The sequence below is a fragment of the Coloeus monedula genome (assembly GCF_965178545.1).
Source record: "Coloeus monedula genome assembly, chromosome: 1".
Taxonomy (NCBI): Eukaryota; Metazoa; Chordata; class Aves; order Passeriformes; family Corvidae; genus Coloeus; species Coloeus monedula.
In genome coordinates, this window is record NC_138781.1 from 146,446,412 (window position 1) to 146,461,319 (window position 14,908).

Here is a 14,908-nt window from a genome sequence, read left to right on the forward strand (position 1 = left end):
TATTACATGTGTTTGCAAGTGAAAACCATGGCTGGACCACTGCAGAAGATGCCTTCTCCTGGACTTTATTAAAGAAAAAGCCGACCTTTTTTTCCCATCAAAAATGTTGACAAACAGTGTTCCTGACCTTGCAATTTATTTCCCGTTGCCAAGACAAAATGTTCCTCTGCCCTCAAGAATTCTGCATCCTCTGTCGCCTGGAGACAAAGAGTTGACGTGAGGAGGGGACCAGGGTCTGAAAATAACCCCTGGATGGCAGATAAGCAGAAATGTGAACAGCAGGAGGGCAGTAGCAGTTTTTGAGGGTGAAACCCCAGATCACCAGCTCCCTCCCTTTCTGCTGCCCGCCCCGCGCTGCATCTCCGAGGATCACTGCCAAGGCGCAGCCCGCGCTACCTGAGCGGGCAGCAGTCGCATCTCCGCCCGCGCAGTCGGATCGGCTTCTTCCGAGCGCACGGCTCCTCCGAGCAGCCCGTCCTCCCGGCAGCCCCGCGTTGAAAGGAGGACGCGGGACTTTGCACCCGCGGGAAGGGAGCCACGGGCGGGGAGCGCTGCGCTCCTCCGTGCGCGGCCGCCTTCTGCCTCCCGAGCCGGGGCGGGCGGGGAGGGGAGCGGCAGCAGCCGCTTGGCTTGCAGCCCCCGGCGGGGAGCCGGCCCCTTCCCGCGGGGGCAGCGCCGACCCTGCCGTGTGACAGCCGGGGGGGGCCGCTGCTGCCTTGGCGAGCGCGGCTGCGGCGGCGGCGGCTGCAGCCATGTGTTTCTCCGCCTGCCAGTGACACAATAACACGGGAAGCGGCGGGGGGGGATCCGAGCCTGCCGAGGGGAAAAGTGACCTGAGGCGCTCAGGTGAGCTGGAGCTGCAGGAGGTGGCTGTCGCTGCCTGCACCCCCGCGAAGAGCTCCGCGGCCGCCGGGGCCGGGGGGGAGGCGCCCCGGAGCTGCCGGCGGGGCAGCGCGGCCGGGGGGCGGCGGGTCCCCGGTCCCCCCTCACCCGGCGGTGCTGTGCCCGCAGGCCGGCGGCGATGGAGGAGGGCATGAGCAGCATGCAGCAGAAAGCGGCGGAGCTGGAGCACATGGCCGAGGTCCTGCTCACCGGCGAGCAGCTCCGGTAAGCGGTGCCTTCCTCCCGCTTTTCCGGGGACGCGTACCCGGGGTCAGCAGCAGCCCCTCTGACGGCGGGAGAGGGAGGTTTGGGGGGCGGAGGGCGAGGGTCTGTCCCTGCGAACTTTCTTTGCACCGGCGCACCTGCCCTGCTTCCATCGCGGCCCCGGGCTCCGGCCCCGCTTTCAGCAGGGAGGAGGACGAGGGGGCCGCAGCCGGCGCTGCGAGCCCAGGGGGGTGAAGCACCGCACGGGGGGCTTCTGCCGCGGGTGTCTCTGCTCCCCTGCGTGGAACAGGAGGCGCTGGGGAGAGGCTGCTGCGTCACTAAAGGCATCAAACGGTGCAGGAGAGTGGCGTCTTTAAAGATTAAAAACCCCAAAGAAACCGTAAGCGATTAAGTGTCTCAACACCCCACGGAGAGCCGAGGCGAGCGCAGGGTAGCGCTCCTGCACAGCCCGGCCGGCACTGGCACCGGCGCCGGGCACTGACCCTGCAGAGCTGCGCCTCACTCCAAGGGATTGTTTTTATTTTGCATCAGCTGGTCCCAGCAGATGGAAGAGGATCCCTACTGTCAATGCCAGCAGCAATTAACAGTGCTGTGTGACTGGAGTTGTGAGCAGCACAGGAGCCTTGAAGAAAAATGCCTGACTCAGTTAATTTTTAATTTCTGTGATGAATGCTGGCTATATGTGCCGGCTGTACCTATACAGTACAGAGGAGAAAAAGTAATTTTAATAATTTCAGTTTGGGGATGGACCATCTTCTGATTCAGGAAGAAAAATCCCATTATAATGCGTAATATAAGTAACTAGAAGGAGATGGTAAAAATATTTTCCCAGCAGTTTTTGCTTGAATTTTTTTAAACTTTTTGCTCAGATGCCAGATAAACACTTCAAAGTGATAGAAATGTTCTCTGCTTTGGGAGATACCATCATTGGTGCTAGTGTAGACACTGTTACTGTTTTCATCCACGAAGTCAGGAGAACTGTCACTTTGTGATGCACACCAGTGATACTCCTGTTTGGCAAGTAAATGTTATTTTGGTGATCTGGCTCCAGTGCACACCACTGCCTGCCTGCTCCAAGTTTGAGATTCTACTTAAAAGTAGCCTGAAGTGAAGCTTAAGGTGACAGAGTGCACTGGCACAGGTCCTGCGTGGTGGATTTGGTGCAGAGTTGTTCATCCAAGTGCCAGATAAGAATCCTGCTGTTCCTATTTATGTTACCAGAAGTTGAAGATTTAAGGCTAATACAAAACAAGGATCACAATAATCTTTCTGTATACCTCATATTTAAATGTAAAAGCAAAAGCTTTGCAGCCTTTCCCTAAGGAGAAACTGAGGAAACAGGCTCCAAGAATCAGGCTCCGAGAATCAGCTCCTCAATGTTGCAATCAAGAATGATATTTGTGATTTTATTTTTTGAGGTATTGAAACATGGTGGTCTTTCTGGGCAAGGTCATCTGCAGATACAAAATAATTATTGCCCATCCTGTGAAGTTACTTACGGACGTTCCTTCATGAATCTCTAAGAAGTAGCTTAGATCTTCTTGGAGTGTGAGTTTCTGAACAAGTCAGTGTGCATAATGTCTGGCTACTGCTCAACGGGGAGATCCACTCTCCTTCTGGCCCTTTTTCTACTCCCCTCTAGTGTAGTCTCACCTCCTCTTTGTCCCTGCTCATGTAACTTCTTGGACTTCTTGAAAGCAGATCCAATGTGGTGATTTGGTGGGTAGGTTAATTTTCTAACCTGCTGGCTTCCAGAAGCCACAGAAGATAGGTGTTGGGAATATGGAGCCAGGAGGAAGAAGTGGAGCTGGTGGAGAAGACAGAAGATTTCCATTTGGATAGCAGTGATCTGTTGGATCAGCTGGAACTGTATTGTGAAACTGCGCCCAAAATTGTCTGCTTCCCCCAATTTTTTCTTAACTTCATTATGTTTTTCTGTTGGAATACTCTGTGTAAAGGATTTGTATTCTTCAGTTTTCCAGGCAGTAAAAGCCACAAAATAAGTGATAGAAAACTGGCTGGCAGACAAATTTTAGCCAACCCTGCATTTAAAGTTTCCCTTTTCCTGTCCAAGATAAGCATATAATTGTTAATGCTAAATGAAAATGTGGAGTGTTTTCAGGATCAAAGACAGGCTCTATCATCAGCCTTTGGAGCAGGCAAACAGATATAGAAAACCAGCACACACATGCACTCAAGGAAACATACTGTACTCTATTCTTAGTGATGCTTACAACTGCACGATAAGCCCCCAGTGGGAATGATGCAGCCAGACAGGTGATTATGTGTGTATTTGGGTGAAAGTGCATGCAAGATGAGCACATAACTTAGGAGTAAAAGTGTAAAATGAAACTGTGGGCATGGTGTTACTTACACAAACCCAACCAAACACAGGTATTTAAAGTACTCTTGTACTAGACCGAACAGCACGTGTGTCTAAACTCAAATACTTACCAGAGCTGCTTGCTTTAAATTCCTTGCAAAGTTCATAGTGCCTGTCTTGCTCTGGCCTCATGTGTTGCCTTATAGTTCTCATTCCTGTGGGCTGTTTCACGTCTGTCCTTCTCTGGCAGGGATCTGACACAGTGAGGGTTAAAGTTGTCTGAGCAGCACCTTGGCAAGCCTGGCTTTGCACACTGGCAGTGCCTATGGTGGGAATGGAAGCCCTGTGCACCCTTCCACTCCCTAGGCAAGTGCACAGTAGGTAGGGGAGGGAAAGGAGTAGGACAAAGAGTTTTTTCCTTCTCCTTGTTCCTGTCTATTGGTTGCTTGTGATGTGTGTTTTGCCTTTGCAAGGTCAGGAGCCTCTGCCCTGGTCTGTGTAATGTCAGCTGGCACCCAGGAAGCTGGCTGCTGGCACAGGCTGTGATGTAAATCCTGGCCCATGGGTGGGATGATTTTTGGAAAAAAACCCAAGATCTTGAGCTATGTGTTAGATAGCATGGTAAATTTTTACATCTGGTAGTGTCCTTTGCCTCTATATCCAGTAGCTGTCTGAGCAAAAGCCTGACTCTTAATAGAAGCATTAAGTTAATAGAAACATTAATGGTTAATAGAAACATTTTTTAAAGTGAGGACTTCTGAAGTTTGGCTCTTGGCAAGCTTTTAAATTATTAAGCTGACAGCTGTGAAGGAGAGCTGAAGATTTCAGCAGTGTGACACGCCAGAACAGACCCTTTGTCAGCTTCTGCTGCCATGCAGGAGATTAGCAAGAGCAAGGTGAGAGCTGGGATGGGCACGATCTGGCTGTGAGCTTTGGCACTGATGGTCCTGCAGGGACAAACTGTGGAGGCTCTGGCTGCCTGACAGCTCCAACCACCCAAAATCTCAGCTTTTCCCTCTGTTTTGCTGCAGATTCAGAGACCCTAAAGCTGTTCAGTGGTGAGCTCTCTCTTCAGAGGAGGTTGCAACAGCACTGCCCTTAAAAGGCTCCATAAGTTACAAGTGATGGATATGGAACTGTCTCCTGAAGAAACTGGGAGCTGTGCTTGAGACGATCAAGGGGCCTTTAGATTCCTCAGGACTGGGAGAGCCCTTTGAAGCCTCCACCCTGCTACATCCCTGCTGGCAAATCCATGCGTGGTACAGCCCTGGGGAAGTGAATGTCCCTGAGCTTCCTTGACCTTGCTGGGAGTGCTCGAAGGAAGGTGTCACATCCTTAGTGCTTTGGATAGTCATTGTTGGAAGCTTAATAACTGCACTACAGAAGTTGATAAGAATTTTATCAGAAGCAGAGCAATTCCAAGCTCATTTCCCGTTGAAGGGGGAACAGTTGAAGGCAACAGGTTGTGCCCATTTTAGCACTGTTTGGCAGAAGGATTAAAGTATTATGTCTGGGTTGGAGCACTGACAGGGATAGAGCTGATCTTGCCCTCTGGCAACCAGAAGAAGTTTCAATGGGCATGTTTTGATATAGATGCTGATTCCCTAACTTACAAGTTAGGGGTGTCTGAAATCTCGTCTGCTAATTGTTTCTTGATGCCGGATTGTCACCAAAATCTTGTATATCTCCCAAGAGACCCTCATTTCTTGCAGAAAATGTGCCTAGTAATTCAGGAATCCTCAGGCATCAGTTGACTGAGCAGCAATATTTAAACACCTATTATTGCCACTGTATATGTGGCGCAGTTCTCTGTAGCAGGTGTAACTTGAATGACATTAATGTCTCTGCAGACTTTTGGATCCATCTTTATCACCAGCTTTCACAAGAACCTACATCCTTCCCTATTCACACTTCTATTAACTAGTTGAGTAAATAATTATGAGACTTCTCTAGATGAGGCAGTGATTTTGATAGAATAGTTCTTATAATCAGCATTGTTTTTCTTTCTACTTAGAGAAATATGAAACATGTTTCTTAGAGATTTTTCTTTCTTTTGGAAGAGACAAAAGATTCAAAAAAATTTGTTTGCCTTTTTGTCAGAGTTGGTGTATGAGTTTTGTTTTACAAAGGTAAAAGGTTTTACATGGTAAACAGCTACACATTTTGAAGCTGTAAGACAAAACCAGTTTTCACTGGTCTTCCAAAGGTTTCACTTCAGGAACCTTATCACTTTCAGAAGCCATATTAGAGTGCATAACTTTCAGAGTCATTAACTTGTGAAGGATGGTAGCACCTACATGTCCATAACTTGTTTTCTTATTCTGAGCAATAAGCAGTCAACTCTTTTTCATGGTGGTAGGATTGAAAAGTTCGTTGGCACTCTAAGGTGCAGAAAGCCCATGGCACGTAAAGTGACAGTTTCTAGAGCAATGCCATCAAATGACCCTTAGTGTTCATGTATTACTATGATGCAGGATTATATAAACTGTATAGTTACAGATTTTATTAAATCACTATCACTGTGTTTGAAAGTGTGTTCAGACTCTGGTGTAAGCTTTGACTCTAAAAGGATTTGAGATATACAATTGTCTAGAGGTCACTTATTCTCAAGTCAGATCCTCAGATGTTAAACATGTATGCCATTTGAAGAATTGACAGAATTTGTTAAGATGAGATTTTGTAATCTGCCTAAAACAATCAAATTTTGTACTTCCTCCTCAGGGGAGGATTATTTTTCTACCCGCTGCATATTTTTCTTGCAACTTCCTTCACCAGTGGTTGCATTTCCCGTAGCCAAGAGCTACTGATTGGGTTCGAAACTAACCCTGAAGAAATAAGTTTTCAGTTGTCTCACTTGAGAAGACCCTTGTATGCTGACTTTGTCAGGGTGGGTAGAACACAGAGATTGTATCATCAGATCTCTGTGGAACAGACCCCTCCAGAAATCTCTGTCCAAATAATTTCCCTTTCACCAATTTGTTTTCCAAAATCAAGCAAAAAATCATTGGTTTTCTCTGTGGGGTTTCACCAGAGTGGTACACTGAAAGAAAAGATGTCAAAGTGAAGGTGGATAAGGCTGCAAAATGAAGTGCTCTGAAACCAAGGTTTCCCACTAACTCTGCCCTATCACAACAATTTCAATTGCATATTTTTATTACTGCATATGATTTAAATTTAAAAAAAAGTGTTTCAAATTTATATGCTCATTTTTTTCTAGAGTCTTTGATACGTGATGCACCCTTTCATGTGTTTCAATCTTGCCTATTGGTACTAATGCTAATGACAAGTCCCATCTGTGTATATATATGTATACATATATATATATATATATATATATATATGTGAGATTCCTGGGCCAGGAGTTTCAATTTCTCATGTTCGTCAGTAAAATTGGGACTATTCAACCTTTCTAGAAATGAAGAATTAAGGCTTTGTTTCCTTAGTTCTTTCCTTTTAGCTATGTCTTTTAATAATTCAGTTGTTGCCATCAGCAGCTTTCCTCAAGTGCAGCTCAGAGATCAAGTAGTTAACAACGCACATGCAAATAGTGATCGTTCTTCCATTGTGTATATAGGAAGGCAAATGTTGTATGAGTGCTTTGTGCTGTATATTTTATGTATTCCATTCCAGATGGAGTCAATCATTAACTTTTGTTTCAGGTTAGCAGAGATCAGCAGGCTAGTTGATGTGTATAGCATGCGCAATAATATTTTTTATATATTTCATGTTAGAGGAGCTGCCTATGAAAAAGTGAAGGAAACTTGTTTTGATGTTGATGGTCATGCAGGGAGGGCAGAATTAATGTGCCAAAATCAATCTTGGTTTGCGTTTACTACACGATCCCTGCTTCTGTGGGAGCAGTGGCCATAGGCTGGTACTGTGGCAGAGAAGTCCTTCTATTACTTGTCATTGTTATTTACTATTTGTGTAGTGATAGTGCCTAGGAATTTGAGCTATTTATCAGGTCCCAACAGGGGTAGCTGCTGTATGCTCTGAAGAAGAATAAAGCCCTTGCAGCACAAATCTTGGCTGCAGTTGGTAGCAGTCTCTTGCAGCAGTGGTGGGTTCTGAATGGTGAGGGATGGTCTGTGTGAAGCTGCCAAAGTGGGCTTTCGTCAGCACTGGGAGTTCTGGTTTGGGAGGTCAGACCCCAAGCCCAGGAGTGGCATCCTGAAAGCACAGAGAGAAATAACTCCCAAGTGTGGAGATGCAGAGAAGCTACTGTGTACCGAAATGGGTAGGGAACTCTGGGTACTCTGTTCAGGAAAGGATCTTGCCCTTTTCAGCTCCCAGAGTCACATCAGTAAAGTAAGAGACCAGACTGGAGCCAGGAGGGAGGTCAGCCAGCTTTTACTATTGTATAGTAAGGACAAGGACGAGGGAGGAACCAGTGCATCTCATTTTAATTGAGGTATTTCTTGTATCTGTAGACTCCAGTACTTTTTCAAGCATAGGACTCACAGAATTTCAGTGCTTTCTGTGATGTAGAGCGTAAGAAAGTGAAGGGATATTGTCACAGCAGCAAATGTCAGCCTCTCTGCAGTCCAGCTAAACTCCTGAAACAGACTTCTTTAGCCCCGTCACTAAATGTCCAGGCACTGAGTGCCAGCTTGGTGGTAGGTCTGGGCTTGGGGTCTGCTCTCAGAAACAAGACATTCCCTTCTGAGGCTCAGGGCCTTCTAACTTTCTTGCTACTTCTTCTGCTTTTTATTTTCATAACCCTGGTATTGTTATTCTGCTAGCTCTCTTGGCTTCTACCATCCTGGCAGAGCAGACTTGTGTGGGTCCCTTTGCTAACTCACAGATACTTTTTTTCCTGTGTTCAAGGCTAGTCATCTCCTCAAAATAAGTGGGAAGAGGTTAAACTGATGAACTGGCAAAGAGGATGAAAACCTGGGGAAGAAGCAAGAGCTAATCAGCTTTGGTTCGTGTATATGGTCTTTGAAGAAGAACTGTGTTGAGGCTCTAAAGGTTAATAAAGAAAGAAAGTGTAAAGCTTGACGTCTCAGCAGAACCACTGGCATTTGTCGAGGGAAGGATGCATTTCAAATGTTAATCATGGGTTTTTGGTTTTGTTCTTAAGCAAGATTAGGATATGTAAACCATGTATTTTAAACAATTTTAATGTATAAACCACTGCAATTAAATAGGTGTTCTTGCCTTCTGGTTCCCTCCTCTGTGCTTCCCCTCCTTTGGACTAGCTTAAGCATCTCTGGACCATCACCATATGGTGACCTGCACTGGGGAAGTGATCAGCAGAGCTTTTGGGAGGCTGGTATTTCAGTTGAGTCAGTTTTTTAAACCAATTTACCACATGACCACAAAAAAGCTTTCTCTGAAGAAGTACAGGGGGAAAAATGGGTGCTGGCTTCACCCATGTCCCTGAAATATGTGCGGTTTGAGGCTGTGGTTTACTGATAGAGCAGATCTAACTGTAGGCTGCTCCTGCCCTGCTCTTATCACTTCCCTTGCACTTAGCATGGGTATTTGTCTGGGATCAGAAGTTCAGGGAAGTGAAGCAGCTGAAGCCAAATAAGAAAAATCTAACTTTCTAAACAGGTTCAGCATGAAGTCAGACCAGTGCCAATACTGGGGTGAAGGAGCCAGCAGAAACACGTGGTCAAGTACAGGGAGAGGGAATTGTGGCAGCAGCCATTGCTGGGTTTGCTTGACTACCCCCTCAGGGCTTAATTGGCTGGATTCCTATTTAAAAATTTCAGAGTCCAGTAGAAGACAGATTGTAAAAGTGTTGTTGAGTTTAAAATACCCAATGCACATGCTGTTACTGGACAGGAACAGAGACTAAGTTTGACAATGTTTTTTTTCTTTTGAGGCTTTTACCTTTCCTTCTGCACTCTTGTCACAGTATTATGCATGAATGGACATTCAAATACTGACATTTCATGTGTTTTGAAATTTGTGCTGTGCAATTTGCCTGACCAGCTTATCACCAGTGTGACAGTACTACTTCAGAAGGCGACCCTGACCTTAATTATCAGCCTTTTACAGCTTCCATAGTTTGCGTCTTAGCAGTGCCTCAATACAGTAAATGCGTTCAGATCTCAAAGGTGCAGTTGCAAATAATTAAAAAATGTTCCTGATTGCACTTGCTGATTCAGAGCGAATATAGAAGCATGTTTTCACATCACAAGGCTGTAATTCCTCATTTCCTTGCAATCGTGTGGTGGAGTGCATGGGCTACCACAGCTATGTCACAGGGATTTGCAGACAGATAAGAGTTTTCAGGTTTCTGTGATGAACCAGGGGTAGGTCATGCTGTGGGTTTTATACATTTACACATTGGGCTGTTGGTCCAATGTGTCTGGCTACTGCTGTAAAGAAGAGCAGCCCAATTCCCTTGGACTGGGGCTTCTGCTACATGGCTGGTGCACTGCTGGTGCATGTCTGAGCCCATAGTGAACAGTCTGAACCTGGCTCAGCCAGGTTATCATCATGTCAAACTAGCAGCAGTGACAGTGTAAGGGATAAGGTCTGCTGGCCTGAGGTCACGGGATGGGAACCTTACAGTGAGATTGGCTTCTCAGGGAATCGGTTCTTGATGTTAAAAGTACAGCTCTGCCAGTCCAGGAGCCCCTTCTCACCCCTTTCATCCATTCTTGCCCCGCTCGATGCTTGTTTACATGTCAGGTTTTTGGTAGAGGTCATAGCAATGCTAGACAAGATTTGGGTGACTCCATCCAAACAGGTCTGTGGCTATTTGGGTGAGGGGGCCTGCTCTATTAAGGCAGCAAGCACAGAGATGCTCACTTGAAGGTTAAAAATCAAATGACAAACTGCTACTAAATGGCTGATCAGAGCAAAAGCCAATGCACCTAAGAGATGGTGATAGCAAAGATGGGAGCTTGAAAGTTAAGTATAGTAATACTGTGTTTGGTATGACAGAAGAAGAGAAGGAAGTGGAAGGAATTGGGGAGATGGACACCGTTATTCTTCTCAAGAGCTGTGGGAACTACATTTCCAAGCTCTAATGCTAGATAAGATTCAGACAAGATGACGTTTGTTGAGGACACTGCGTAGAAGAAGACTTGAGGTGGAAAATAATAGGGAAGGAGAATTTGAAACAGAACTTAAACTTTCTGAGGGAGTGGTATAGCTGTCCTGAAAAGGGCGTTGCACAAGGAATCTGCAGCGACCAAAGTTCTGCTGATGCAGAGCTATCGCATTTATCCCTTATGAATCTGATATGCTGTACCTGATTTGGGAAGATTCTCCCACCCCCAGTAACACACAGGCTATCTAGCACAGTAGCCTTTGACTTCGTGTTTATGGTGGTTTGTGTGGGTTTGCCTCCTTGCTTCTCACACTAAGTACTGTTACCAAGATGGGTGGTTTTTTTGTAGTGTTTCTATTGGCGTTCAGCTGAACTGCTGTACAACCTCCGGCTCTGTGTCTGCACCACTTTCCTGCATATTAGGCCAAATGAGTTTATTGGCAGTTAAAAAGAAGTGTTTGTATGTCTTATCTGTTGCTCTTTACGTTGTGACTTGTCTTCAAGGCATTGTGGCTGCTTAAAGCAGGCCTGCGAGTCCCTATGTGTTTTCACAAGCTAGTCTTGGCCCTGATTTAAGAGGCAAAGCAAATGCAAGGCATTATTACAGTATGGTTAGTAAAAACAATGATTTTTAATTTAATTCCAATGAGTATTGCAAAATATTCACAAGAAGCTGAATTTTTGAGGGCTTATCTGAGGAATCAGTCCAACATTTATGCTCATCCTCTTTGAAAGGAGAATCTGACAACACACAGCCGACACATCGCTCAAAGTTAGGATTGCAAATAATGGAAATTACTTCTGAAAAGATATTAGCTAAACAGTATTTATAGCACTGATTGTCAGCAATGGAACAATTTCCTTTCATTTTTTTTTCTGAAAAGATTCTTGTCTTGATAATCATGCATCCTTTTTTGCAGTAGCATATAATTGTATAGCTCAGAAATTAGGGCAATATAATAGAAAGCTGTTGTTTCCTGATGCTCAGGATGTAATTAACTTACACTTTCCTCTTGCTGAAATTAATTTATGTTTACTTGAATGTAGAAAAAGTAACTCTTAGCTTAAACTGTGATTTTGCTGCTTGTTCTGTGCAAACAGAGGGAGGTTGTCATGGGAAGAAGCTCAAAGTAGCATTATGTACAAATCCCAAAAGAAATTGTACAAATACCATTTTGAGAGTGTCTAGAAGCTTAAAGACTTGTCTTGGACAATCATTTTCAAAACTCACAGCATGTTGGACAAACTCAGACCTTTCAAGTCTTTTGGGAATCGGTAGAAATAGATGAGGTTAAATGAAGTTAATAAGTAGATCTCTGTGACAAGAAAAATGGGTCCATAATAGGAGCCATTGGTATCATATCACTACCTGTCTAATTAGACAAGGGATGAAAATGAGTTCTTAAAAACTCACTGAACAGAGAAATAAAGCGAGGTTTATTAAAAGCTTTATTTTATTTTAATAAGCTTTATTTATTTATTTATTTTTAATTTATGCAAAATTACGCAACTCTCTAAAATCGAAGGAAAAAAATTGTCTTCCTACAAGACCCAAGCCCCAAGGAAGGCTGGCTCTCAGGTTGGGGTTGGGCTGGAGCATGCAATGTACAAGGAGGGGCTGAGGGCTGGGTCTGCTCAGCCTCGAGAAGAACAGGCCTGGGGGGATTCTTACTTCTGCAGCTTGTCTTGCGGTCTTGCAACTACTAAAATGAGAAGATGTGAGGAAAGGGGGAAAGAGTTTTCCAAGGTGCACAGGGATGGTGCAAGAGGCAGTAGTCATAATTTGCAAGGGACTTTCTAATTAGATATTTGGAAAGAATTATTCTCTGGGAGGATAAGTAAAAATTTGGAATAGGGGTCCAGAGAAGCTCTGAAATACACATATCTTGCCTGGACATGACCTTGAGCAACTTGTACTAACTGGTTATACTTTCAGTATAGGTTGGACCAGATGACCTCCAGAGATCCCTTCCAACTGAATATTATATGAAGGCATAGTGTGTTGTCTTCTTTAAGCTGTGGTGGCTGATATTATCAGCTTTTTGTTATTGGCTGGTAATCAGAGATGATTATCTGCTCAGTGACACTGGTGGGAGGGCTTACAGGAATGCCTCCTAACCTACTTCAGTGCAAAATCAGCTAGATTTGTTTGTATCACTGCTCTCACATTGTCCAGCTTTCTAAGCAAATATAAGGATAAGAAATATATCCATTTCCAAATGAATCCCAAGACCTTTTGAAATCTCTCTATTTCAACTGAGATCTTTAGGAAGTTGTGAAGGTGACAAGCCGACTCCCTTGACCTCAATGTTTTAAGTTAGGCTAGGATTTTACCTCAGATTCATCAAATGTCAACATCACAACTCTTCCCATCACCAAGATTTCTTTCCAAGATGTTTGTGATCTGTAGATTCACATCCAAAAACTTGGGGTACAGAAACCTAAGTGTACATACTTGGGACATGCTGGTTTTATAGCAATCCTTGAAGAATGAGAATAGGGAAAAGATTGGAGACAGTGTACACTGACAGTAATAAGTGCTGTAAGGCCAGTAGGTCATGGTGCTGGAAATCCTGCTGGCTTTACAAGAGGAACAGTAATCTCAGGGCCAGCTACCTGCTCTTCTTTCTCTCTGCCTGCATGACACTCTCAGATCCCATCACACTATGCACAAAGGGACCAGTTTGGGAGTTTATTTGTGAGCACAGTGTGTGCACAGGTTCCTGAGTGTAGTCCTGCAGCTCCAACATTGCTTGTGGAAAGAGGATTTTCATTCACATGTTGAGGGAAGAAGGTATTTGAACTATTAAAGTTTTCTTCCCTTGGAGGGGCACATCTCATCCTGTAGTCCATCCTGCCATCAAAGACATGATTGTATCAACCATGTGCCCAACCATTATCCCACCTATTTAAAAATAATAATATTTCTTCCAACACACAAAAAACCATGGAATTTTTGCTTTCTCTATATGCCATTTTGCTTTATCACAATGTTGCAAGGCCTAGATCCTTTAAAAACATTTCATAATGGGGGAAAATCCAATCACTTTAGTTTTCTATAAAGTGGTGTTTTTTCCAAGTGCTATACTTTGGGCCTACTGTAATGAATCAAACACCAGTGGTTGAAAGATAATTGCTTGCATTCACTTTGTTGGGCTACAGAGGAGCTAGAGCTGCTCGAAACAAATATATTAAGAATTTCATATTACTTTTTTTGGTTGAATCTGTAAATCAGCAGCAGCTGGAACAGTGTTTCCTACATAATTTCACATGAAATATGTTTGTACTCTGTGTTGCTTTTTTTTCTGATGAATATGGAACATCTGATTTTACATGGGGCCAGTAACAACAGTACTCTTGGGAAAGACATTATAGGGCCAAAGAAGGAAGAAAGGAAGGATTGCATAAGCTGTTCAGGAGAAGCACAATAAACATGGAAAGAAGAATTTATTTAAACATACAGTGGCTAAGGAAAAGTTCCAGTGGATTGGAAATTGTGAAATTTTGTTTTCAGGCTGAAAACACAGCACATCTTTTTATATAAAATATCAGTATTCCCTCTCAAAAAAGAAAAACCTGTAGGAAAGGGCACAGAAGGTGTTGGCCACTTGATCAATGGTTTCATGTCTTCAGTGGCCACAAACCTTTTGCAGTTTCAGCAGTTCATATATGCACAGCCTACTTATATATGGACTGAAATGTTGTATATCTTTATCTACAATCTGGATGAGGGGATCAAGGGCACTCTCAGCAGCTTTGCAGATGATACCAAGTCGGGTGGGAGTGTTGATCTGCTGGAGGGTAGGAGGCCTTTACAGAAGTATTTGGACAGGATGGATCAGTGGCCTGAGGCTAATTTCATGAGATAGAACAAGACCAAGTGCCAGGTCCTGCATTCTGTTCACAACTCCATATGGCACTCCAGGCTTGGAGATGAGTGACTGGAAAGGTGCCCGTTGGAAAAGGACCTGGGGGTGCTGGTCAACAGTGACTGAATGTGAGCCATTGTATGCCCAGGTGGCCAGTGGCATTCTGGCCTGTACCAGAAACAGTGTGGCCAGCAGGGCCAGGGCAGGGATTGCCACCCTGTCCTTGGTGGTGTTGAGGCCACACCTCGAATTCTGGGTTAAGGTTTGGGTGCCTCAGTACAAGAAAGACATTGAGGACCTGGAGTGAGTCCAGAGAAGGGCAATGGAGCTGGGGAAGAGTCTGCCTGGAGCACAAGTCTGCTGAGGAGCAGCTGAGGGAGCTGGGGGTGTTTGGTCTGGAGAAAGGCAGCTCACAGGAGACCACTCTCTACAACTCCCTGAAAGGAGACTGTAGCCAGGTGGGGTTGATTTCTTCTCCCAGGTAACAAACAATAGGACAAGAAGTAATGGCCTCAGGTTGCACCAGAGAAGATTTAGATTGGACATTATGAAAAATTTCTTCACTGAAGTGGTTGTCAAGCACTGGAACAGACTGCC

At 44.6% G+C, this 14,908-nt stretch overlaps 1 protein-coding gene across 2 annotated transcripts in view; it reads left to right on the forward strand.

Annotated features, from left to right (window-relative positions):
- Window positions 1-592: 592 nt before the first annotated feature.
- Window positions 593-14,908, forward strand: part of DEPTOR (DEP domain containing MTOR interacting protein) — an 82,776-nt gene continuing 68,460 nt past the window's right edge. Inside the window, exons 1-2 of one of the 2 annotated variants that reach the window (XM_082291935.1) lie at window positions 593-846; window positions 1,012-1,107. In XM_082291935.1, the coding sequence (XP_082148061.1) occupies window positions 1,022-1,107 (86 nt within the window). In that variant the 5' untranslated portion in view covers window positions 593-846; window positions 1,012-1,021. The other variant, XM_082291936.1, reaches the window with a different exon arrangement.